Consider the following 27,747-nt stretch of genomic DNA (forward strand, 5'->3'; position numbering starts at 1 on the left):
GAATCAGGTGGAGTTGTATGGTTCTACTTGCTCTCATTACTCTGTCTGTTCCTGTCTGTACCTGGATAGGAGAACAGATTCAGAGGAGAAATTAGATCGAGATGGAACACTAGGTTTGTATGTCAGCCTTCCAGAAACATTTTGAAGTAAGAGGAAAGATAGGCTTGCATTTTCCACAGCAGTCTAGAAAGTAAGAAAGGCAGATCTCAGTCATCCAGAAATTATTTAAAAAAATTCCTGAGGAAAAAGGCAAATGTGAAACAATCGTGGGTGAAAACTGGAGCCCAAGACAGGGGCAGAACCATGGGAGGGAGGTGGTGATGGATGAAGGGGGCTCCGTGCTTAGTGATTGTGGCTGTACTGGGATTAGGAGAAGACCGAAGCGACCATCAGGGTGGCACCGTAGGGATTTCGTCAGAGTCCTCTATCACCGTTGGCAGCGAAGAAATATGCCTGTTGCACTTCCATTCCTACGATAAACTCTCAGTATTCATGATATTTTGAGTATAGCATTGGACCCAATTTTCTGTATTCTTAGGATTTTTACTGAGTACCCTGGTGTGGCTCTCAGGTCCAAACGTACACAACCAGTGTTTCCATGGGGCAGGGGTGGCTGGTGAATTGCCTGGCTGCTTCCCTTTAGTATCTCGAGAATGCTGGGAACCCTGGCTCCACTGCTCCTTGTCGCATTTGATTTCACCTCTGCATGCCTCTGCTGTTGGACACCCTACCAATGGGAGCCACTGTCATGAATGAATTCTCAAGTCTTCATCTGTCTTTGCATCACTTGCTCAGAGGTCAGAGTCCTTGGCTGAAAGCAGGTCCTGTGCCGTGGCTTAGCTGCCAGGAGTTGTGATACAGAGTGTGTTCCTGCCTCTACCAAGACTCACATGGTGGGGGTTCTTTCCAAGTAGGGAGGGGGACTAAACTGGAAAATTCTTCATGAAGAACATTTGATATTAGAAATTCTTTTAATGTAACTCATAGATGATTACATGATTTTTGTCTTTTCAGATTCCCATTCAGTCCCAAATGACTTGATAAAATTATCACCCATTCTTAATTAAAAGATCAAAACAGAATAAAACAAAACAAAAATAAAAACCCCAAAAAGCAAGAATAAAAGGAACTTTCTATTTGATAAAGAGTAGATACAAGGGGTACATTGCAGCCAGTATACTTAGTGATGAAATTTTAGAAGCAATTACATTAAAGTTAGGAAGAAGATTGGGATCATTGTTCTTAAAACTACCAGTCATCCTTTTATTGAGGCCTTAGCTAATGCGGTAAGAAAAAGAAAGAACTATGGAGGAGGAATTTGGAAAAGAAAGAATTAGAACAACTTACTATTTGTAGAAAATGTGGTTATCTAGAAAGATTCCATGGAAAAATTGTTTTCACTGACGTACAAGTTTAGCAAGATGGCTGTGAAATAGACCAATGTGGAAGAATTAGTTGCTAATATATTAGAAATCAGAAAATATAACAACAATAAAACTATAAAATAGCTATGAATAAGCCTCTGTTAGTTTTTTGTTGCTGCATAACAAATTTCTACAAATTAGTAGCTTAAATCAACCCCCATTTATTATCTTACCGTAGTGTAGGTCAGAAATCCAGGATAGCGTGGCTGGGTTCTGTGCTTAATCTCAGAAGGCTAAAATCAAGGTGTTGGTTGTCTTGAGTGCTTGTTTGAAGGCTCTGGAGAAGAATCTGCTTCCAAACTCAGGTTGTTAGCTCAATCCAGTTTTTGTGGCTGTAGGACTGAGGTTCCCATTTTCTTACTTGGAGCCTACTCTCAGCTCCTTGAGGCTGCTGGCATTGCCATCTCAGATGCTCCTTCCATCTTTCAAGTGGCAAGGACCTGTGGAGTTGTTTATATGCTGTGAAAATCTTTGACTTCCCTTCTGTCTTTCTCTTGTTGTAGAAAGTGTTTTGCTTGTTAGGGCCCATGTGATTGGGTCAGATCCACTCTAATGATCTCTTGATTTTAAGGCCAGCTGTGACCTATAACATAACACAATCATAGTATTGACAGTTCATTTTATCAGCTCCAGGGATTAGAACAGATTTTATTTTTGGGGAAAGGGCACTTTGTAAATTTTGTCTGCCATAAAGCCTGAGTAGAATTTTGTAAGACCCACATGAAAAAAGGATAAAACATCCTTGAAGGACATAAAAGAAAACATATAGGTTTCACTTTATAAATATCCTATCATTATTCCCCAAGTCATCCAGTCTGTCAATTCAGTTTAATTCCAGTCAAAACAGAGTTATTTATTAAATTAGCAGGCTGAACATCATCCTTAATGGGGAGAAAGGAGGTTTTTTCCCCTAAGGTCAGGAACATGACAAGGATGTCCACTCTCACCTCTTTTATTCAACATAGTACTGGAAGTCCTAGCCACAGCAATCAGACAACAGACAGAAATAGAAGACATCCAAATCAGTAAGGAAGAAGTAAAACTTTGACTATTCTCAGATGACATGACACTATATATAGAAAACTCAAAAGACTCCACCAAAAAAGCTGCTAGAAGTGATAAACAAATTCAGTAAAGTCAGAGGTTAAAAAATCCGTGTGCAGAAATCTGTTGCATTTCTGTGCACTAATAATGAAGCAACTGAAAGAGAAATTAAGAAAACATTTTTGTTTTTAATTGCACCCAGAATAATAAGATACTTAGGAGTAAACCTAACCGAAGAGGTGAAGACCTGTGCTCTGAAAACTATAAAACACCGATGAAAGAAATGGAAGGAGAAACAAGGAAATGGAAAGACGTTCCATGCTCATGGATTGGAAGAACAAATATTGTTAAAATGTCTGTACTACCCAAAGCAATCTACACATTTAATGAAATCCCTATTAAAATACCAACAACATTTTTCACAGAACTAGAACAAAGAATCCTAAAATTTGTATGGAACCACAGAAGACCCCAGATAGCCAAAGCAATCTTGAAAAAGCAAAGCAAAGCTGGAGGCATCACAATTTTGGACCTCAAGTTATATTACAAAGCTGTAGTTATCAAAACAGTACGGTACTGGCACATAGACACATAGGTCAGTGGAACAGAAAAGAAAACCCAGAAAAAACCCTTCAATTATATGGTCAATTAATATTCGATAAAGCAGGAAGGAATATGCAATGGGAAAAAAGACGGTGTTCTTCAACAAATGGTGTTGGGAAAACTGGATAGCAGGATTCAAAAGAATGAAATTGGACTACTTTCTTACGTCGTTCACGAACAAATAGAAAATGGATTAAAATCCTAAATGTGAGACCTGAAGCACAAGCAATAACCTCTTTGGCATTGGCCATAGCAACTTCTTTCTAGATATGTCTCCTGAGGCAAGGGAAACAAAAGTACAAATAAACCATTGGATCTATATCAAAATAAAAACCTTCTGCACAGTGAAGGAAACAACAAAATTAAAAGGCAGCCTACAGAATGGGAAAAGATATTTGCAAATGACACAGCTGATAAAGGATTACTATCCAAAATATATAAAGAACTTATACAACTTGAAAAAAACAAATCTAATTTAAAAATGGGCAGAAGACCTGAACAGACATTTCTCCAGAGACATACAGATGGCCAACAGACACATCAGGGGAATATAAATCAAAAGTACAATGAGATATCACTTCATACCTGTCAGAATGGCTAAAATCAAAGACACAAGAAACAGCAGGTGTTGGCGAGGATGTGGAGAAAGGGGAACCCTCTTGCACTGTTGGTAGGAATGCAAACTAGTGCAGCCACTGTGGAAAACAGTATGAAGTTTCCTCGAAAAGTTAAAAATAGAACTACCTTGCAATCCAGTAAGCACACTACTGGGTATTTACCTAAAGAATACAAAAACACTAATTCAAAGGGATGCATGCACCCCTGTGTTTATTGCAGCATTATTTACAATAGCCACACTATGGAAGCAGCCCAAGTGTCCAAACAATAGATGAATGGATAAAGCAGAGGTGGTGTATATACACAATGGAGATTTTAAAGGGGGGGGCAGAGGGAGAGAGTGAATCTTGAGTAGGCTCCATGCCCCAGCATGGAGTAAGCTGAACGCTTAACTGACTGAGCCATCCAGACACTCCTGGAATATATATTTTTTAAGATTTATTTATTTTTTTGAGGCAGGGAGGGACAAAGGTAGAGGGAGAGAGAGACTCTCCAGCAGACTCCTGGTTAAGCGCAGAGCCCAACATGGAGCTTTATACCAAGACTGTGAGATCATGACCTGAGCTGCAATCAAGAGCCAGATGGACACTCAACTGACTGAGCCATCCAGGCGCCCCTATGATGGAATATTATTTGGCCATAAAAAAGAACGAAATCGTGCCATTTGCAACAACATGGATGGGTCTAGAGAACAGTGTTAAGTGGAATAAGTCAGTCAGAGAAAGACAAATACCATATGATTTCATTCATATGTGGAATTTAAGAAACAAAGCAAACAAGCAAAGGGAAAAAATAAGAGTGAGAGAGACAAACCAAGGACTAGATTCTTAACTATTGAGAACAAACTGATGGTTAGCAGGGGGAGGTGGGGGGAGATGAGTGAAACAGGAAATGGGGAGTAAGGAGTGTACTTGTTACAGTGAGCACCCCTGATGTATGAAAGTGTTGAATCACTGTATTGTACACCTGTGACTCATATAATGCTGTATGTTAACAATACTAGAATTTAAATAAAAACTTAAAAAAAAAATACCAACCTGCTACTAAACGTCCTCTAATAGAGAAAAATGTCTAAGAATTTGCAAAGACAATTTTAGAAAAGAATGGTGGAGACCAACAAATTACATTAAAACTGAATCATTAAAATCTTGGAGGATTGGTTCAGGAATAATCTGTGGGATAGAATAAGGGCTAATTTAGTAGATGATAAAGTTTTTATCACATCAAAAGAGAAATGATGACCTTTCCAGTAAAATGTCTATCCATTTGGAAACAAAGTTAGGCCCTTATCCTAAGCACAAAAATAATTTACAGATGGAATAAAGAGGTAAATATACAAAGTAAAATTGTACAGGGGTACCTGGGTGGCACAGTCCAGTAAGTGTCTGACTCTTGATTTCGGCTCAGGTCCTGATCTTAGGGTTGTGAGATTCAGCCCTGCCTCTGGCTCCACACTAGGTGTGGAGTCTGCTTAAGATTCTCTCTCCTTCTCCCTCTGCTCCTCCCATTTGCGTGCTCTCTTTCTCTCTCTCAGATAAAATAAATCTTTAAAAAAAATTGTGCCAGTATTATAAATACTTTGCTCATAAACTTCAAGTTAGAGAATGCCTAACCCAAATGCTAAGAAATGCAATTGGTTAGTAAGCAGATGATGGAGCACTTAACTTTGATAAGTGTCAGGAAAATGCAAATTAAAACAGTTACCCTCTCCCCTCTTTTTTGTTCAATTAGATGGGAAAATTTTGCTCAACCAAGTGTTGGCAAAGGTATGGGGAAATGTACCTTCATTGAACAAATTGTAATGGTCTCTTTGGTGGTGCCCATTGTAATTTTAAGTATGCATATCCTTAGGAAGAGTGATTTTACTTCCAGGTCTTTACCCCAGTGAAACACATACGTACATGAGCACAAAGAAACATTGACTGGATGTGGCGTTGCTATTTCAGTAGACCGTGGCCTGAGCCAAAGATCCATCATGGAAGGGCTTTTTGTTTATGAATCATCCAATGGATTCTGAAAAAGATATCAATTAAGTTTAACCAAGGTAATTTAGAAGGAAACAAAAATACCTTTGGGATTTGTAACAGGAACGCCTTCTCTCAGTGTGTGCTTTTGTCATCTCTTATCCATTTTAGAGTACATGTAGTCAAAACATTTCCCTTACGTTACAGCTCCATTTTCTAAAAGCAGTGCAGTATTGAGTACTCCCCGTGTACGAGCAGGCGTGCGATGCTAATTCTCTGGGGAAAACCACAGCTGAACAAAGCCCTACTTCATTAATGCAGTGTGTGACTTCCTGGGGATTTCTCTTACTCCCCTGTTGTACCTGACAGTGGTGGGGCAAAAGAAAGGAAAAGTCTGTATCTGTAGACCTCTGAAATGGATTATTTTCAAGATTAATATGGTATGTGAAGTAGTTCTTGCTGATTAAATGTTTGTCTTTAGATTTGTGATAATTGGTATTTAATATATTAGATCCAATATATTAGATCTTAGAAAGCAGCCAGGGGAAGTGTTCTCTCCATATCTGTGCTTATGTGAAAGAGATAAAGTAAAATTTCTTCACAAGGGCTTTTCAGAACAGTAACTTTGGCAGCTTTAATCTATGGGTTTATTAGTTGAAGATTGAAAATAAAAGCTTTGACTATTGTTATTTTAATTCTGTGTATCTTCTGTGTTGTGAGAGTAACACTGTAGGTGAAAATTGCTTTTTAAAGTGAAAGAACTGTGGGATTTTAACCAACATGAGTGGTTTTTGATGAATTCATTAGATGCTCTTCATATAAAAGATTATCTTTATTAAGAGAAGAATTTTGTCCTGAAGATAATTTACAATCCCCTAAGAAAAGAAGCTTATATTAATTAAAAAACCTACTACAATTTAAAAACGGCTTTTCAAAGGAATTGCTTAAATATACTTTACTTGCGACCCTACTTTTCTTTGTAATTGAGACAAAACTTAGAAAGGGAACTGTGAGCTAATAGGATCGCTTCCATTGTGGGCGAAGCTAAGACAGAATGAGAGCTGTGACTGTGTCCCACTGAGAAAGACGAGACACCATGTTAAAAAAAATAAAACTGTGAATTATTTTTGCAGAAGTCAACGAAAGGTTCTGTTGTCCTTGACCACGTATTCCGTCACATAAACCTTGTGGAGATAGATTATTTTGGGCTGCGTTACTGTGACAGAAGCCATCAGACAGTGAGTACAATGACTTCGTTTCAATTTTTCTGGTTATAAATTTCACTTTCTCTCTGGCCTTTGCTGATGTGGTTTTAGGTAGGTAGTTTCTTTGTAACTGAAAATGACTTTGAAAGCCTTGAACATGTTTTTCCTTGCTAATGTTTTTTGCATTTTTTTCCTCTTTTGCCAAAAGTCTGCAGAGTGGCAGGATTCACAGCTTGTATGTGTGTACTCTCTGCAGAAGACTTCCCTGGTTTACATTTTTGCAACCATGTCATAGAGAGTTATGCTGTTAGGAGAACAGAAAAGCCATGGAATGTGTTAGGAGCCAAGTGGCTAGTCTTCTGAACTGACAGATAGTACTTACTGCCTTTTAAGAAAATAAATGGTTAAAGAGAAAATATACAGTGTGAAAAAGCGCTTATCTAAGCTTTAGAAGTTGGAAGTGCAATTACAAAAGAAGTAAGTAGAGGTTTTCACTCATGAGCCTGATGGAGTAGGTAATAAAGGCAACCACACTTTTGGTGTCTGATGTCAATCGTTCATGAAGGTCTAACATCTTCCTACCTTGTTGGATGGTAGAATTACTAAGAGATTCACTACACTGGTTAGTATAGATTCTATATGGTTACAAGGCTGAAAAGCTATTTCTTGGATGATGAAAAGAAGAGAAACACTTTGGAGGTGGAGGTTTGGGGGTTTGAAAGGATATTCCTTAGTGCCTTTTGGTTTAGTCTAAGAAAGGTCTTAATCTCAGACACAGTCTTATGCAGAATGCTTATATGCTTACCTTAAAAGTCCCGTTTGATTTTTATTTTTCATGTTACTCAGCTCCTGTTGGAATAAAGATTTCCTCCTCTTCCTTCATCGCTTCTCCTAGCTTCCAGTGGATCCTCTGGGGTCTGTTCAGTGAGGCACAGGATTGTCTGAGTGGGGTTTTTCTGCTTCGATCACAGGAACGTGCTAGGATGAGAAGAGACAGACAAATGGAATGCTGTTGATGGTGATAACTTGTGATTTTTCCTGAGCTAGTTTCATAATCCATTTTGTTTCACAGAAGGATTTCACAAAGCAGTAATAAAAAATTGGGTGTGTTGGTTAGCTTTGCATAGAAAGGAGTAGCTTTCTAAAGGCAAACGGTCATTAAGGCACACTTCAAAGAGAGGGAAATGGACAGCTTCAGGAGTTCCCTGAATTCTGTCCTGTATAGGCCATCAGTCAATACTGCAGAACTGTAAATCTATATTGAAAGATTAAATTGAAGGCTATAGAAGCTATTTTGCATTACATTCATATTTTTGAAAGAACGTTTTTCCTAGTAGAGAAAACTACTGTTTCCTGATCTTATCTAGTATGTCAGACTTTGCCTGGAAAGATTGAGTGTCTTGCTAAAATTATATAGACCTTATCTCTCTCCCCCCCCCCTTTTTTTTTAAACATTGCAAAGGAAAAAAATATATGAGAAGTCAGAGAATTTCAACTGAGCCACCCAGGCGCCCTGCCAGAGAATTTCAAACAATAGCCTCTATCATTGCAAAAAGAATTAGCCGTTGGTATTGATTCAAAGTGTTCTAGGGCTTATATTAAAACCAAAAAATTTTTTTTCTCTTACCTTTATTCCTAAGGGTTGGCATTTGTGATGTGTTTGCAATGCAGGTTTTAGAAGAAACTACATTACAGTTAGAAGGAGAAAGCTCTTAGGTCATGTTTATTTGATACTGTTAAGAACATCAGGTGTGTAAATCACATGAAAAAACTATTTTTTGCCTCCTGAATTTAGTTCTTTTTAGTGAACAAAGATAAAATAGAGGTGATTTAGAAACATTCCTTAGTCTTTTCATGATCAAGTGTATTGTCTGATTGTCTTATGTATTTTTGTAGTTGTTGGAAGCTGTGAGAAGGTTATGAACATTTTCCCCTCCTTTAGATAATCATTTCATCAAAGCATACGAAGGGCTGATAGTGTTGAAAAGATAGAAAATGTGATTCCACGACTGATTTGCTTCTCTTGGGTTTTCAGGCAGAACCAAGGATTTCCCTCCGGGGGGGGGGGGGGGGGGGAAGCTTTGGCAGGATCCTCATTCCAGCAGGGCAACCACCCAAGGCTCAACTTTATTTCTAGGGGAAATGTCGATGAGCCCCAATTCATATTTCTCTGTCTTCTCTCTGTGTTAGTAGGAGCGGGCCTATGTAGCTCTTAGTTCTTAAGGCAAACATTAAAGAATAACCCTATGTCCGAATGGCACAGGGCACAGTGAAAAATTTTTGTGTTTAATGATTTCCAGGAACTTGCCTGAATTACAATCTATTAGATTGAATTTTGTGTATTGCCTTGCTCGTTTTCTGCACCAAAAGTTTTATTTTTAAGAGGGAATGCTTTGTAATAATCTTTAAAATAAGTAAGATCCACGTAGAAAAGACTTCGAGGCCATAAGAGGGACCCCTTAGGTCTACTGTTGAGGCAAATAAAAAGAGAAAGTGGGAGAAGGAGCTGGGGGTAAAAGGCAAGAAAGATGAGGATTAGGAAGAGGTGGCTCACATCAGTGAGAAGCCCTAGGCTTCCCTTGACAGTGGATCATGCCTTGGGGCCATGCCCAAACTGGCTGGGAGTGGACTGGGAGGTTGTGTACCTGGGGACGCATGGACCTCACATAGCAGGGAACTTGTCTGTCCGGGGGGAGCAGGATAACCGAGAGGCTGGATCTAGACATGTCATCATTGCCACCATCCATCATCATCCTCATCATTAGTGCACCAGAAATTGTGGAACATTTTCCATATGCTGTCATTACATGCTCAAAACAGCCATGCATGCTAAATATTGTTATCCTACCATCAGAGATGAAGTAACAGAAGCTGAAAAGGTTAAGCCACTTTCCCAAGGTCCCATAACCAGCAAGTATGAGGACCAGAAGAATTTAAACCCAAGTCTTCATGTCTCCAACACCATCAACCACTATAATATCCTGACTTGAGTGCTTGTAAGATGGAAAGGTTTTGCAGACCTAGGATACTGAGAAATTCTCTTTCTGTGCAATTTACATACTTAAGGTTTGTTGAGAGGAGTTAAATGGTATTTTCCAGCAAGTGGACTTCTCAGATTGACCTGGGGCAAGAGAGTTTATTTAGGCCTTTGTGTATTTGTGTATTTGTGGTCGCTCAATAGCAATGTAAAGAATGCCTAATATGTGCAGGCCTGTGCTAGAGCTTCCTCTGTTTTTCACATAGTCTCAGGAATTCTGGGGAAAGGGAATTTGCTGCCTAGAATATTAAACATACAAGTTTTATTAAACTATACATTTCATAAAACCAAGTCCTGGGAAATTCATGCAACAAATGTGTTGATTCAGGCATCACCTATGTGTGCAGAGTAACAGCCAGGCAGAAATAAACCTTGGTAAAGCAAGCTGCGCTCCAAGGGGTGCAGCTGACTTGATTTGGAACCCTCTGGGCACCATAATTGCTGCACTTTCCAGGTAGGGTCTGTGAAAGAGCTTCTAGGAAGTAAAAACATTTCTGCAGGAAGGCACGCTTATTGAGACTGAGTTAACACAGTGCTGCCTGTGTTAATTGAGGCTTACTTTTATAAAACAGTCCCTTAAAGATGCACAGCGGGGTTCATGTATGTGTGTTTCCTTTTCCTAAAGACACACGGGAAAGGACTTAGCCTGGGAATATAGCCTACTTTCTGTTCTGCTTTGGCCTGTGTCATCCTGGTTCTTTCTTGGTCCAGACTGGTTTGTGCCAGGAATGTAGCTTTTTTTTTTTTTTTTTTTTTCAGGGCCTTGGTTCAATTTAACAGGAAATTTCCAGCCTCAGTTTAAGGTATATGAGAGGGATTACAAGAACCCACATAAGAGTCAGAAAAACCCAGATTTATTGCAGGACCCTGCCACTTACTAGCTGTAAATATTTAAAATTCTCTTAGGTACTCACCATTGATCTAGAACAGCAGAACTTCCAGAGACGTTGGCTCTCTCTAGTATGTTCTAGGAGTGCCTATCATCAATTTCACGGCTAGCTCAGTAGCAACACCCTCTAATTCTCAGCATGTGGTGTGTAGCTCAGCGGCTCACCTTGGTGTGTCTTTGCCTTGAAGGGTTCCCAGCCTTCTCTTGGCTTAGCATCCTAGTCCCCAGCACCTGTGAACATCACCTTACCTGGCAGGAGGGACTTTGCAGGTGTGATTAAGTTAAGGATCTTGTATGGAGGGGTCATCCTAATTTATTGAAGCAGGATCACTGTAATTAGAAGTCTCCTTATACATGACAGAGGGACGCAGGAGAATCAGAGAAAAGGAAATGTAACAGTGGAGGCAGAGGTCAAAAGCATGTGATTACTGGAAGGGGACCTTGATACAGAGAATGAAGGCAGCTTCTAGAAGCCAGAAGAGGAAAGGAAGCAGATTCTGCCCTGGAGCTTCCAGAAGACATAGCCTACTGTCTTAGTTTGGGCTGCTCTAAAAAAATCACCATAGACTGGGTGACACGAACAAGAAATACTGATTTATCACACCTCGGAGGCTATAAACCTGAGATTAGAGTGCCCCCGTGATTGGGTGAGAGCCCTCTTCCAAGTTGTAGACAATCCAATTTTCCTTGTAACGTCACATGGCGAAAAGGGAGCTAGCTAGCTCTGTGACCTCTTCTTATAAGGGCACTAATCCCATTCATGACCTAATTACCTCTCAAAGGTACTACCTCCAATTCTAACATATTAAGTATTTGGATTAGGATTAGGTATTAGGATTAGGGTTTCAACATGTGAATTTGGTCCATTGTACCCAGTGAGACCATTTTGGACTTTGAACCTTCAGAATTCTAAGATGATAAATTTCTGTTGTTTTAGGCCAAGGTTATGGTAATTTGTTACAGCTGCAAAAAGAAACTAATACACGTGGTTACAGTGGGAAGCATTTTATTTTTGCTTGCTTAGTGGAAACATAAGGGCTTTCTTATTTGGATTCACCGATTAGGCAGAAACCTGAAAGAGGGTTATTTTCCCTGGAGAATAATAGTATACATCCTCCTGTTAATAGTCAGGATTTTTCCATGATTAGGGCTGCATGTGCATCCCCAGATGTCAGTGAGCAATATTAGTTGCTTTTTTTAAAGATGAGTTAGGTGCCTTGTTATGGGAGAGGGATGATGAGATCTGTTAATGCTAGGCAGGTAAATTGAAATTACAGTGCAGACTTCTTTAAATAATTGGGTGAATTCGAAATTACTCTGAAGTTGGCAGAAACTTGAGCCACCTTTTGGGTGTTCAGAAGTTGCTGTAAGTGGGACGTGATGTAGTAGAACAGATAAGTGCCTTTGGAGTCACAACACTGGTGTGAGTCCTGAATGTTCAAGTCACTTAATTTTTCTGAATGTTGAGAAGAAGAATGCTCCCCCTCCTGCCAACTTTCAAGATCGTTACAGGACCAAATTAGAAAAATGTGAAGGCTCTTTGTAGATTATAAGGTGTGAAATCTATAGAAAGCCTTTCATGTTGAAACTAGGATGGAGGAAAATACTGCTGGTGATATATATTTTTTTTAAATGGTGGAATGGGGAAAGGAGGAAACAGTCTGGAGGATACAAGAGACAAAAATAAAATAAGCTCCAGACTCTTTAAGACCTCTGGAGATTTTTAAAGATGAGTCTAATTGATATTGAAAGCAGTAATGAGGAGAAATGTGATATCCCAATATTACTTCTGTTTTTTTTTTTTTAAAGTTCTGTTTTTAAAATGAACAGTTATCATGTCTTAGTTTAATGTTAGCACTTGGGGCTCCTTTTCAAATTACTCTTTCAAAAGCAGAAATTCAGGGGTGCCTGGGTGGCACAGCGGTTAAGCGTCTGCCTTTGGCTCGGGGTGTGATCCCGGCGTTATGGGATCGAGCCCCACATCAGGCTCCTCCACTATGAGCCTGCTTCTTCCTCTCCCGCTCCCCCTGCTTGTGTTCCCTCTCTCACTGGCTGTTTCTATCTCTGTCGAATAAATAAATAAAATCTTTAAAAAAAAAAAAGCAGAAATTCAATATATAGAGCTTTTCTCAGAATATGGAATTCAACCTGCCTTTGAGAATGAGGATGTTGGATCTTTTGCCCTATGACTTCAGAGGTCAAAGGAGGGAAACATGTAGCATAGAGGTACAGCCAGCATATGGATATCCTCTCCCCCCACCAGTGAACTCTTCTTTTGCTTCATTAAGACAATAAAAACAGTCAGGTGGTAGCTTCCCAACTTCTTGATCCTCCACACAACACCCTTGGTGACTTGTCCATCCTTCCTTCTCTCACAGTGGAGTAGCCCCAGGGCTGCTGACCTGGATCTTTATCACTCTTTTTTTCTATCTCTAACTCTCTCCCTCTTTTCCCTCCTTTCCTTCAGGGTTTGGGCTTGCTCAAGTTTCTACCGTTTAAAACCAGCCTTCTCCCACTCACATGCACTCCTCTGTCTAGCACCATATTGACTCTGTGTCACACCTAACCTCCAGGAAGCATTGTCTACATTCATGTCTCCGCTTGCTTCTCAAATCCTGTTCATTCCTAAACTTCTCACAGTTCAGGTTTATACCTATTGTGGCACCGAAACTGTCCTCAGGGTCTCTAGTTGTTAAATCCAAGTGATACTTTCAATCCTTATCTTTCTTGACCTTAGGGTTGAGTTGACCCTAATGACTCACTCCTTGAAACTCATTTTGCTCTTATGACAACGCATTCTCCTGTTTTCCACTTTTCAAGTTTTCTTTTGGTTATTCCTATTCAGTCTTGATGATCTTTTCCTTTGCCTTTTCCTAAAAATGTTGATATGATTTTGTCAATGATTTTCTAATGCTCTAACTGGATACAGGCTCACCTGTTTATTAATACGACTACTGGCACTATTTGTCTCTGAAATAATTTTGTTAAAAATATAAAATAAACTGTGTATATATTTGTATTCTTCTCTCTGTCCCCAAATACTGAGTAATACTGAGCAAAAATGATCCCCATCCATTGAGCACTAGCAGGCAGGCTCTGCCATGAATAAATGGTGTTCTTTGTATCCTGATTTATTCTATTTTGCAGTATGAAATTTACTTTCTGTAACTTTATGTTCTGACAGATACTCATAATGACTAATAAGATGTGTAAGTGATAATGTGAGTTGTTTGTTGCAAAGAAAGACAGGAAGTTGGTCATGTTGGATTATTACAAATTGAAACTTATAGTCAAGACATGGAAACAACTTAAGTGTCTATCAAGGGATGAATGGATAAAGATGTGAGGTTATATGTCGATCATATATATATATATATAATATGTATATAAAATGGAATATAGTTATAAAAATAAGGAACTCCTGCTGTTTGTGACAACGTGGTTGACTCTTGAGTGCATTATGCCAAGTGAAATAAGAGAGGAAGGCAAACACTGTATGATCTTAGTTATATGTGGAATCTAAAAAAACAGAAGGGCACCTGGGTGGCTCAGTCCTTTAAGCATCTGATACTTGATTTTAGCTCAGGTAATGATCTCAGGGTGGTAAGATGGAGACTCACTTCAGGTTCTGCGCTCAGCGGGGAGTCTGCTTGAGTATTCTCTCTCTCTCCCTTTCCCCTTCCCTCTGTCTCTCTCTTTCAAATAAATAAATAAATAGATGGATAAATAAATAAATAAATCTTTCTAAAAAATAAAATAAAAATTAAAAACAGAAACAAAAACAAAAACCAAGCTCATAGATACAGAGCACAGACTGGTGGTTTCTGGGGGCGTGGGGAATGGAATGGGTTAAAGTGGTCAAAAGGTAAAAAACTTCCAGTTATGAGTTCTGGGGATTAATGTGCAGCATGGTGACTATACTTAATAATATCGTATATCTGAAAGTTGCTAAGAGAGTGGCTCTTAAAAGTTCTTATCATAAGAAAGGTAGGGTGATGGTTGTTGACTTACTGTGATCATTTCACAGTATGTACATGTACAATTCATTATGTTATATACCTTAGACTAATACAATGTTATATGCCAATTAAGGGAGGGCAAAGATCAAGAAGCAGAAAGGTTTTCTTCAGTAGCCTTTTGACTTTAAAAAGAGTTTTATAAACAGTGCAACAGCCTGGGAGGACTGACACCAACACATCAATGGTACCTGGAAAAGAAACCCTTGAGAAACTATGGCTGGAGGCTTTTCAAGAGTCCAGGGGCCTGGAATGGAATGCCAGAAGCATGTTCATAGAGACCCCTAGCCCTGAGGCTCTCATTTTCCTGCTGTTAAATATATGTCACTCTTCCTCCTTAATCTCATCTGCTCCATGGTTTAAATTACTATCTAAAGTCATACAGGTGATCCTCAAATGTGTATTTCCAACTCAGACATCTCAAGAGGCATTGTATTATGTAAAGAATACAGGCTCTTTATCCAGATTATCAGGATTCATATATACTCCACTCCTTGGGACAGCTGTGGCATTGGGTGTGTCTCCTCACTTCTCTGTGCCTCAGTATCCCCATTTATAAAGTGATGACATTAATAGTACCGACTTCAAAGGGTGGTAGTAAGGATTAAAGGAGTCTGTGGAAAACAAGCAGACCAGTGCTGTAAACTGGTGGTCAGCGTAACAGAAATGTTAGCCCTTACTCTGTACTTGGATGTCTCTCAGGTGGTACCTGCAAACACAACATGTTCAGATCTGAACTCACCATCTCACCCTCCAGACCTGTTCTTATTCAAAGAATTATCTTGAGAGTAGTGACTTTCCAGAATTAAAAAAAAAAAACAAACAAAACTCTATGTGCTTGTGTTGAGAATTTTAGGTCAAGAATAAAAATTGTATCATAAGTTTAAATAGATGCAAATTTCAGGGTTATAAATATTGACATTGTAAAATCTGTCACATTACTCTTTTCTTTCTTCCTTTCTTTCTTTCCTTTTTTTTTGGTTTAACAAAAGTTAATTTCTCATTCCTGTAAAGTCCATCACAGGACTGTGGGATTCTCCACAGAGCAGCTGCTCTCCATGTAGGGGGGCTCAGCATTCCTCGAGGTTCTGACCCCTTTTGCTGTATGGGTTCCACGACTGAGGCTGGAAAACCACTCATGTCCTGCACCAACAAATAAAGGCTTCAGCCCAGATGTCACATTCCTCTTAAATATATCCAGTGAATCTGTACAGTGTAGCAATTTTGTACTCAACAACCTTTAAAAAAATAGATGTGAAAAAGCTCTCCATCAAATGTCAGAAATGTTTCTTTATTCCTTTTTTTTCTTTAAACTTGACTTTTTTTTTTTTTTTTGGTTTTGAATGGGTGCGAATTTATATTTATTTATTTATTTATTTATTTATTTATTTTATTAATAATGATTTTTTATTATATTATGTTAGTCACCATACAGTACATCCCCGGTTTTCGATGTAAGGCTCGATGATTCATTAGTTGTGTATAACACCCAGTGCACCATGCAATATGTGCCCTCCTTACTACCCATCACCGGTCTATCCCATTCCCCCACCCCCCTCCCCTCTGTAGCCCTCAGTTTGTTTCTCATAGTCCATAGTCTCTCATGTTTCATTCCCCCTTCTGATTACCCCTGACTTCTATTTCACTTTCTTCCTAGAATTTTCTTCCTATAGTTCTATTAATAAGATATATTTATCCATAACAATATCATACATACCCATTGAAATTTTTTAAAAGTTTACTTCATGAGACCTTCAGGCTGCAATTGTTACTGAGCCATAAGAGTAGTTCTTATTACCATGGTCATCATCATATAATTAAAAGCAAAATATGATGCATTCTAATAATTACTAAAAATAAAAAGTGAACGTTTATTGGAAATGCTTCTCTTAATGAAATGGATGGGGCTTTTTCTTCTTGATTAGTCCATGTACCCCTGGTTGATTATAATATATTCCTGGAGTGAGCTGGGGCTCAGTAACAGTTTTATTTATTTTTTTATTATTTTTTGATATGAGCACTTGAGCAACCTTGTCTGCTACAAAAGGAAGATAGAAAAGAAAGGAATTTTATTCAATTCCTTTAATTCCTTAACTCCTGACTTACATGACAAAAATCACATGATGATCCATCATCTAAAATTATTTTTAGTAATCCAGTGCCTCAGCTGCAGTGTAGTCACCATTTTTCCCCTGTAAATTTGCTCTTTTTCTTATGTTCCCAAGAGCAGTGATTTCTCAGACCACTCATTGGGTTATCTTTCAGTTTAGTTGAAAGCAATGAATTCAGAAGCACTTGACTTACAATTTGTTAATCATTATAGTAATTCAAATTTCACAATTTCTGGGAAATGTATTAAAAAATGCTTTACAATGATTTATCAGGAGTGTTAGCTATGTTTTTTTTTTTTTCTCTTCTATTTGGAGGCACCAGATTGCATCCAATTTAGTTGGAAAGGATTAGGAAAATTAAAAATTGTTAATTTTAACACACTTTTGCCAATGCAAGATTTTTGATAAAATGCCTTTATCTCATTATGTACTTTATATTTTCATCAGAGTCTTGGAGCTGCAGATTTAGTTCATTCAGTTTATGGAAAACATCCAATGTAGAATTCTTTGGTAAAGCTAGTCATCACCAAACCAACCAGTTGCCTTCTGTCACTTGTTAATTTAAATAAAAATGTTAATGTGTTTTGTGGAAAGCATTTCACTTTTGAATTTTATTTGAGACGGATAGACAGATGAGACACAGTGTTTCGTCACTTAAATGAGATAGGCTTACCAGGGCTTTGATTGTTTTATTCTTACGGGGATCTTCTTCATAAGCCATGTATAATAGTTGGAAGGTAGAAGCTACCAGGTAATTAAACAAAAATCCTCATTTCCTCTGCAGCCCCCTACTCTTTATCTGGCAACTAATCAACTGAACTATAGGCCAAAATACCATGCTTCTATTACCTTGCCTAGTCCTTACCAGAAATACATATAATGTAGGGAAAGACATAATTTCTACTATCTTTATTAAAAGCAGCTTTGCTAATACTGGTATTTAAAATTGTTACCATGTTTCTTCTGGGATTTTTCATGCCTTGGGGCAATGCGCCGTAGAGAGATTGGAATGGGTGAGAGGTGGGTGTGTTTCTGTGCAAAGGGAATGCAGTGGAAAGGAGAACTGGCATGGCATCTTAGTCTCAGGGCTGTTCTTAAGTGTATCAGCCCCAGGAAGGAGTGTATATGGAAGCTGAGGATCTGGGAATTCAGCCCCCTATAACTACCTGTTGCCTGTGTCCCCTTGGGAAATCCTCATGTGTGTATCCATACCTTCATGAATGCCACCACCATCCTTACTGCCCAGAAGAGGGTCATTCCTTACTCCGTCATCTCTCCCTCCCCTCATGGCTAAGCAGTCCCCAGGCTCTTCCTGTTTTCCTGCTGAATAGAGTGACTATATAGTTGGCCACCTAAGCCAGGATGCTTCGGAGAGTGAAAAGGGCCACAGTGACGCCTATGCTAGGACAGCAGTAGTAAACAGGATTTATGGTCACCTCCTAACCTCTCAAGAATCCATCTCCATCTCTGAATTCTAGTGTAGGTCAGCACATAAGCTTGCATTTCTTTTTTTTTTTAAGATTTTTTTTTTTTATTTATTAATTTGACAGAGAGAGACATCCAGCGAGAGAGGGAACACAAGCAGGGGGAGTGGGAGAGGGAGAAGCAGGCTCCCAGCAGAGGAACCTGATGTGGGGCTCGATCCCAGAATGCTGGGATCACTCCCTGAGCCGAAGGCAGACGCTCAACGACTGCGCCACCCAGGCGCCCCGATAAGCTTGCATTTCTATAAAAGCTTTCCAGCCCGTCTTCCTGTCTCGGCTCATGCTGCCTGTGGTGTTTGCCCCACTGCAGAGGCAGTCTTCTTGTAGAACGTCGACGTTAATGATGTCTCGCCTTTGTGGCTTGCAATTTCCTATTGGATTCCTGTGGGAAAATTCTGGAGTTTCTTTTCATTTCATTTTTTTAAGATTATTTTATTTTAGAATGAGAGCGTGAGCAAGCATGGGTTGAGGTGGGAGGGGCAGAAGGAGAGGGAGAGAGGGTCTTCCGGAGATGAGCTCCGTGACCAGCTCCGTGACCAGCTCCGCGCTCAGCATGGAGTCTGCTTAAGACTTTCTCTCCCTCTCCCTCTGTCCCTCTTAAGCAGACTCCATGCTGAGCACAGAGCAGGTTGCGGGGTTCATCTCCCAATTGTCAGATCACAACCTGAGCTGAAACCAAGAGTCGGCCGCTTAACCGACTGCGCCAGCCAGGTGCCCTGAAGATTCTGGAATTTCTTAAAATTGGGTATAAGATATGTGGCCCTTGGTTGCTTTCAAGCTTCTTCTTTTGCAGTGTGGCTCCTCTCTCCATCCGCACCCCTATCCTGCCCAAACCACAGTCCCAGTAAGGTACAGCCACAAGAGAACTACCTGCCGCTCCGTACCTGTACCTGTGTGTCAGAGTGCGGAGTGAGCTGCTTACCCCGCCTGAACACTCTACTTGTGCTCTTCCCCTCTTCGTTTTACCTGGTTAAATCCTGCTCTTCCTTACTATCTTAGTTGAGGTGTCGCTGATGTCCCCTCCTTCCCAAAGCTTTCTGCTTACTTTCCAGAAGTGCCCTAGGCTTATTCCTGTCTCACATTACAAATATTGCGTTATATTTGCCCGTTCAGTAATATCCCCCAGGTGGGGCACCTGGGTGGCTCAGTTGGTTTAAGCATCAGACTCTTTGATTTCTGCTCAGGTCGTGATCTCAGTGTCCTGGGATCAAGCCCTGACTTGGGCTCCATGCTCAGTGAGGAGTCTGCTTAAGGATTCTCTCCCTTTCCCTCTGCCGCTCCTCCTGCTTATGTGCTCTCTTTCTCTCTCAAATAAATAAATAAGTCTTTTAAAAAAGTAATATCCCCCACTTGGTGGGATACTACCTGAAAGGGGTGATGTCCTGTGCATAACTCTGTTAGCACCTTCTGCCCCTGGCAACTGAGTGATCTGTAATATTAGTGAACAAAAAAACTCTCACCTAGACAGGTGGCCAGACAGACGGAGGTGAGGCCATGACAGTACCTCCCCATCTTGGCTTTCTGTGTCTGCTGTCTCCTTGATCTGCTGTTCTTTGAATTTATTGCCTTGCTTCTTTTATGAAAGACTTTTGTTGTTCATTTTTAACCAGATTTCATCAATATTAAAAAAAAAAAAAGCTTAACTGAGATGTTAGGCAGTTAGGTGGGACATGCGTGGGATTGAAAGGAATTACAGATGGATGATATTAGTGTGTTGGAAGGTACCCGGTGCTATTCAGAACACTATTCTGTAGTAATCGGTCGTGTGGCAGAGAGATGAGAATCTGAGTGCAGGTAATGTCACGGGGAGCTGTATGGTTGTGGATCCCATCATTTTAAAAAGTATACTCCTAATAAACAGTATTTTAAACAGAGCAGTAGGTTTTTCTATTTCTTTATAGTTGATGAGCAGTTTCTATTTAGAAAGGAAGAGACGTTTTTCTGGAGTTATTTTCTGTTTGGAGTGGGTCTGCTCTCTTCTGAGCACAGTCATGTGATGCATCCTGAGAGTTCAGGAGCCGACATGCTTGAAAGAACCCTGGGAATTGGGGAGAGTGAGCCTGTCGAACAGCCAGCTGCTCGGTGTAGGCATCTTTCCGCAGTGTAGCACCTGGGGGGGGGCAGGGCACGCTTCGATTGTTCTTCAGGGGCTTTGTTGTCTGTGTTGATGTTGGCATGGGTTCACAGAATGCTTTTGAAGGACCTAGCTTTGTCTAGAGTCAGCTTCATGGTGCATCTTGAACTTAATTTTACTTTTCTTTTTTTCCTTTTCTCTCTTGGTGGTTGATTACAATAGCCATGAATGTGTTTTCCATGGGTCACGTATACTAAAATATTTTATCCTGTAGCTTTCATAAATTTGTTGTTTTCCAGGTTTAGAGAGGTGAGGAATTGAATTCTGTCCTGTATAGAAAGTTCTTTCTTCATTAATGGCACCTAGTGCCCCTTTTCACCAAAAAATAGATTAAAAGGAGAAACAGTTGAAATGATAAAGGTACAAATTACGTCAAAACAAAACTATCAGAAATGGTAGGAACCTCAGTGTAAAAATATATATATATATACACATACACACACATATATACATGTATTTGTACATGTACATATATATGCTTGTATGTAAAATAAAGTATGTGGATATGCTAAGTAGTTTTGTCAATGAAACAGGCTTCCTGTGACCCACGTCTTCTTAGTTGTGTGTGTGATGGGAATATTGCTGATTTCTTTACCAAGAACATTTTATTAAGTCAGACTGTTCTTCTCCCTGGTTAAATCAAAATAAACTATGCAAGATGGAATTTCAGACAGTTGATTGATTGGCTAATGAGAAAGCAGTGGTTTTGGAGTTAATGATTCTAGACATTTTCTTGATTATCGTTGGAAGCTACTTTTTTTAATTTAGAGTTTTGATACAAACCTGTGATAAGATGACCTTGATTTGACTTTATTCTGAATCTTAAGAAGATTTTCTCCATGAATATAAAAAGATTTGATTGGGATGTGCCAGTAGCCTACTTGATAAAATGTATTTTACGTATTTTTCTTATATTATTTTGTCTTAAATTTTACTAAGTTTCAAATATATTGCATGCTCTCAAAGCTAAGTTAACTAGGTTGTCTGTCTTTTGTGTAAATGAGTCCAGTAAAAGTGGTGCCCCAGGACTTGTTTAAAGTTGGGCAGGTGCTTTTGGGACAGGCAGAGGGCAAGACATACCCACTGTCTCTTTTGGACTGTGAATTTTGCTGTGAAAGTTGCTTTTTGAGTTAACAAAAATAGGCCCTTTAAAAGCTGATGATATATAGGAGCTTAATTTTTTTTTTCTTATAAGATATGCATCAGGGGGCGCCTGGGTGGCTCAGTTGGTTAAGCATCTGACTCTTGATTTCAACTCAGGTCATGATCTCAGGGTCATGAGTTGGAGCCCCGGGTCAGGCTCCACGCTGGGTGTGGAGCCTGCTTAAGATTCTCTCTCTCTCTCTGCTTCTCTTGTTGCCCCTCCCCCTGCTCACATGCTCTCTCTCTCTCTCTCTCAAAAAAAAGGCGTGCATCAGTTTGAGGGTTTGTAGGATATTTTATAGAGGATTTTTCTTGAGGGAATTCTCGTTTAAAATTCTTTAGTGTTATATTCTTATTCTCATCAGCATCCGTGACCCAGAACTGTGAGGAAAGAAGAACATTTGCTATTTCTCATCTCCATTTCAGTCATGCAGCAAATATTTACAGGGTGACCACTGTGTCTCAGGAACTAGGGTACAGTGGTCAGGAAGGAGAAGATCTTCAGTCTCAAGGAGTTGATATTCCAGGGAAGACACAGACCATACATACGTGTTCAAATATCAGGTAGTAGGGCACCTGGGTGGCTCAATAGGTTAAGCATCTGCCTTTGGCTTAGGTCATGATCCTGGGGTCCTGGAATTGAGCCCCAAGTCGGGCTTCCTGCTCAGCAGGGAGTCTGCTTCTCCCTCTCCCTCTGCCCCCCCTCCTTCTCCTGCTCTCTCTCTTGCTCTCTCACATGCTAATCTTTAAAACAACAACAACAACAACAACAACAAACAAATATCAGGTAGTGATGGGTGCTTTGGAGAAGATGATGTGCCAGAATGACTGGGAGGCTACTTTGTTTGGTGGTCAGGAAAAGCATCTTGAATGGCAAGAAGGTGGGCAGAAGGAGCCAGCTGGACAGCAGCTCTAAGGCAGGGAAAAATATGAGGTGTTCCAGACCTGAAAGAAGACCAGTGATGCCAGATTGTAGCGAGAAAGGGTGCTGAAGTGGGAATGGTAGGGTCCACATTATATACGGCCCAGCAGCCTGATGTAGGCTACATAGATGGCACTCTGTTGGGAGTTTCAAGCTGGGAAGATAGGATCTCATTGAGGATCTGGGTGTTTTTTGTTTTGGTGGGGGGAGGGAGTCAGTCGTTTTATTTTGAGTAGGAGAAGCTTAAGATGCCTAGTGGACATCCAAGTAGAGATGTCAGGTGAATAGTTAGGATTCCTGAGAGGCTAGTGTCACGTTTAGGAGTCCCTAGCTTTTTCAAGTCATGAGACTTTAGGGTTTTTGAGGTCATCAGGGAGAAATAGACTATAAATGCAAAAGAAAAGGGGCAAGGCTGCCATGTGCAGCTGTGCTCACTGTAATTTGGATGCTCTGGAGTTGGGCGCAGCCGTGTAGTGGCGCTGAGCATGGCTCCACATCCTACTTACTTCATAACCCCTGGGGCTGGCTTGGCTCCTCTGTTCCAAAGAACATGGTTAGTTAAAGCGACATTTGTGTTCAGTTACTAGAACAGAGTTTAAACAAACCCTAGCTTAACCATCTGTGTACTTTAATTACTACAGTTTCAGAGTATGTCAGATTTAAGATTTTGTTTCAAGATGGAATGATGCCATCATCTGAACAGTGATGCCTCACTTATCCAGACGTTAGAAATAGGTGGGTAGCAACTTCAGTTATCTGAAATGTACACAAAAATGACTAAAAAAGAACGAATGTCTCCTGAGCTGCACAAAACTGAGGTCTTAGAGTCCACCGACAGAATTTAGCACTTTACTCATGGGATCTATCACCCCTAAGACCTTGTTTATTTTCATTTTAGGAAATTGGAAAGGAAGAGAGAGGAGATTATACCATTTGATGGGAAGAGTGTCAACCAGTTCGCAGACAGGTTTCAAAACAGGAGTCTGTCTTCTGGCCAAGAGTGATTTGTATTCTTCCCACATGTAAAATGCACCTGCCCTATCAAGGTCTTCCCAAATCTCATTTATTGTGACCTTGGAGGTCATACTTGAGGTCCAGGTTCTCATCAAATCAGACCCTTGGGTACTGTTCTTTCAGTTCAACCCCTTTAGTTTGGTTCCTCTTGATCTGAAGACCTGTGAATTAAAGGGGTAAGGAAGATAAGTCCACTCGCCTCCCCCACTACTCTTCAACACATAGGGTAGGCTAACTGGTAGAGACACTCCATTTAGAATGGGGGGACACAGGCACATAGCAGTCACTGGTCCATAATAGTTCTGAGATCCAGCCAGGTACATGTAGCCATTTCTTTCATTAGATCTTGGTCTCACTGCCTAGGAGTGTTCACTGTGATGACTGGGTTGGCTGGGCTTTCTGTTCTGTTCTCTCGAGTTTTCCTTCCCTTTCCATAAAAAGTAGAGTGTGTTAGCAGCTAAGTAGTGTCCTCAGCCCCCTTTTGCCTGATGAAGATTAGGGATCCAAAGGCCTCTTTTCAGTGTGTAGTGTCTGTCCCTTTTAGCCCAAGCTGATTTAATTCTTTTAGAAAAGATTGTGGATTTCTTATGAATCAATTTATAACCAACTGTATTAGACAAAGCAACACCCACAAACCTCTTTGAAATAAGTTCTTCTGTACCTTAAATTCCTTGTGAGGCTTTTGGGGAACTGTGGCCTTAAGATTCTTAGAGGAACTTTTGCTAGTTTGCAAGGATCATATTTGATGTTTTTGAGGACTTAATAAAACTTTACAGTTACATCCGTGGTTTCCTGACAGCGCTCTGGATTCAATCTTTGCCCAGAAGCCGTTTCTTAATTGTAGCACTGTTTGCCTTCTGATACATCTAGGCATGAGAGAGGAGAGAATTTTATTTTCAAACCCAGTAAGTCCTGGCTTCTTTATACTTAAGAGTTCCTTTTCATCTTATCTCTCTGCTCTTGGATTTCATTGGAGGCAGCGAAAGAAGCCAGTCGGCACTTTGAATGGTCTGCCTGTACGTCTCCTTATCTGGATCCTCCAACTCATTAGGGACATCTTTTATTTTCCATGTCGCCACAGGCAACAGCATTGCTAAACTCTCTGCCTTAGTGAGTAAGGTCCTCTTTCTTCCGGCTTCCAACAGGTTTCTCTTTGCTTTCCTTCAGGCCCTTCCAGCAGCCTCCTTGAGGGCCCCAGGCTTTCATTCACATTCTCCGTAAGGTCCTTCCTGCTGCCTCATCCAAAAACACACAGTGGAGGGTGAAGTGAATGAGGCCAGATCCTGCAGGGCCTTATCGACCATCATAAGGACTTGGGGTTTTACTTTGAGTGAGAAGAGAAACCATTGGAGGATGTTGAACAGAGCATAAAGTGATCTGATCTATGTTTTAAAATAATTCCTTTCAGTGCACAGGTAGATGGAGGGATACCATTAAAGGAGTTGTTCAAGAAATCCAGGTAAACTGCAGTGACCGCTTGGGTCTGGGAGTGGTGAGAATTTACCTGATTCTGTTTATATTTTCAACATAGAGCCTACAGGATTTGCAGATGGATCAAAGAGATAGATGCTAGAGAGGTTTTGACGGAGGCCAATGGAAGAGTGTTGTATCATTCACAGCGATGTGGGAGACTGCAGAAGAACAGGTTTTTCTAGGAGGGGGTAGAGTCATCATTCCCTTTTGGGCGTGGAAAGTTTGAGATTCTGGTAGACATTTAAGTGGAGATGTCAAGTAGGCAGCTGGATTTAGTAGACGGTTGTGGTCTAGCTGTGCATTGGGAGTTGTCAGTACTTAGATGGAATTTAAAGGCATGAGCCTTGATGTAAGATGTGAGCCTGTGGTCATCTAGCCTTCCTCTTGCTTATGGAGATAATGAGCAACCAGCAAAGGACATTGTGAAGGTGTGCATGGCAGGTAAGGTCAGAAGAGAAGCCAGAGGGACAGGTGTCCTAGAAACCACATGACCAATGCATTTGAAGAAAGTGGGTGAAGACGCTGAATCCATCACTACATTTAACAGTAGGTGGTAGAGTGTGTTCTAAAGTGGGTTCAAGAGGGGAAAGAGCAAACATAGTGTAGAATAACTGTTTTCCCCCCAGAGATTTATTTTAAAGTGCAGAAATGAAACGGGAGATATAGAGGTCAAAAAGGCATTGTTTTTTGTTTGTTTTTAATTACAGGAGAAATCAAGGTATGTATTGTGCTAGGAATGATTCTACAGAAAGGAAAACTTTAGTCCTGGATAGGTGGCAGAAAGTTGCCGGAAACATGTTCCTGAGTTGATGGGAAGGGATGGGATTCATTGGAGCAGGGACCCCTCATCCATAGTAATAGAAGACAGAACGCCGGCACAGAGGCAGGCAGCTTGGGTAGATGTCATAAGACATGCACATTGTCTTCTGTTGCTTCAGGTTTCTCCATGAAATAAGCACGATCATCAGCTGAGAGTGAGAAGAGTGGAGGAGAAAGTGGGAAGTTACCTAGGCAAGTGGAAGAATAAAATGTGGTAGGATTCTTGGTCCCTTTGGGTTATTGATGATGAATTTAAAACAAGCCCACCTGTCGTGGTGCGATCCGAGTCTCCAGTTCCGAGCAGTCTGTCAGGTGCTGGCATGGAGAAGGCAGAGAACTATGGGGTTTGTCAGTGGCTATTCTGGAGGGAAGATTGTGCGGGAGAAATGAGGAAGATGGAAAGTGATAACTACAGTGGATCGTGAGGAAAGTGGGGACCTGGGTGGGGGGTGGGAAAGAGGGACTGTGAAAAACTAGTAGGATCACTGAATTTTGTGTCCTGGTGGAATCAGAACTGTAGAGGGAGTGAGCTGAGAAAAGAGGACTTGGTAGTTGAGGGTAAGAGTCTTGAGTAAATATGCAAAGTCTTCAGTGGTGCTCGGCACGTGGTAAGCATTTAATAACTGCTGGCTATTACTACTGTTCTTTCTTTCTTTCTTTTTTTTTTTTTTTTATCATTATTTCTATAGCTCTTAGATTGGTGCCAGGGTCCATGGATGAGAACTGAGGACGAGTCCCTAGGGCCAGTGACACTTCATGCGGACCCAGATGATCCCACAGTGATACATCGGAATCTACTTTAACTGAAAAATGAAGCCCAGTTACAGCCCACCCTCCCCCGCCCCCATGTAGCTTGCCCAAGGACAGGCCCGTGTTTTGTTCCTGCTGTGCATTCACTCTGTTATGGTGGTTTTACCCGAGGACCTAAAGCTTCTGTGATTTGTACCAAGGAGCAAATTAAAACCATGTCCTGTTAATGTTGCTTAGAGCTCATGGGATCTGTCTACAGAGGCTTTGGGAAAAGCACAGTAACTATCACCACGGTCCTGGATTTCTCGGAACATATGTGCAAATTATGTTGAGTCCTATAACTCCCTAGGAATGAACTGTAGTACCATTTTTTTGAGATCTTTGTGGCTCTGTTGTCCCCTCTGGATGGTCAGCTCTTTTTATGCTGCTCCCTTAGATGAAGAGAGAGCTTTTTTTGTACTGACAAAAACTATGTGTGCTTTTAAAGCCTTTTTATTTTTTTTGATCTCCAGGAAACATTATTAAATATCATTGTATCATTCTTAAATTCTCCAAAGGAGAATCAACATTACAGCCAGTGTGAAATAAGGTACAGCAAAGCTTTTATTACTTTATGCTGTCATTGCTTTATCTAAAAGTTTGTAGGGCTTATTGTACTGTTAGAACTCTAGGACACTCCAAAAGAACAGTTGTCAAATGAACGGTTGCACGTGGATTTAATATCTATCTTTTGAAGGTTATGATATTGATTTACTGGACAGTGTTAGAGTTTTAAATTCTAATTCTGAGCCTGTTACCTAGGAAATTGATGAAATTGAGACATTATTAGCCAAGGTGGCTGAAAGACACTCAGGGAGTTTAGCCAAGACTGTCAGGGAGTGAGAAGGAGCTTGTGCCTGTCAGTGCTTCCCAGGTTCCTAAGTGCTGTTATTAAGACTGACAGGACTGAAGTGGTAAGGACACCTAACTGCTTGCCTCTTGCACCGTGGCAAAGGCCAGAGCCAAGGAGGGCTACTGTCTTGACTCCGTAGTGATTGGGTCTTGGGTTGCAGTCTGTTCACGTTGTCCTGCGCTAGGAAGCTATCTGTAGAAAACAG

General features: G+C 40.4%; 1 protein-coding gene across 3 annotated transcripts in view; it reads left to right on the forward strand.

Annotated features, from left to right (window-relative positions):
• The window catches only part of EPB41L4A (erythrocyte membrane protein band 4.1 like 4A), a 240,970-nt gene that overhangs the window by 93,362 nt on the left and 119,861 nt on the right, over positions 1 to 27,747 (forward strand). For all 3 annotated transcript variants that reach the window (XM_040621976.1, XM_040621978.1, XM_040621977.1), the window contains exon 2: positions 6,787 to 6,891. In XM_040621976.1, the coding sequence (XP_040477910.1) occupies positions 6,787 to 6,891 (105 nt within the window). The remainder of the gene's footprint in view (positions 1 to 6,786; positions 6,892 to 27,747) is intronic.

Source organism: Ursus maritimus, unplaced genomic scaffold, assembly GCF_017311325.1.
Source record: "Ursus maritimus isolate PB19 unplaced genomic scaffold, ASM1731132v1 scaffold_5, whole genome shotgun sequence".
Lineage (NCBI taxonomy): Eukaryota > Metazoa > Chordata > Mammalia > Carnivora > Ursidae > Ursus > Ursus maritimus.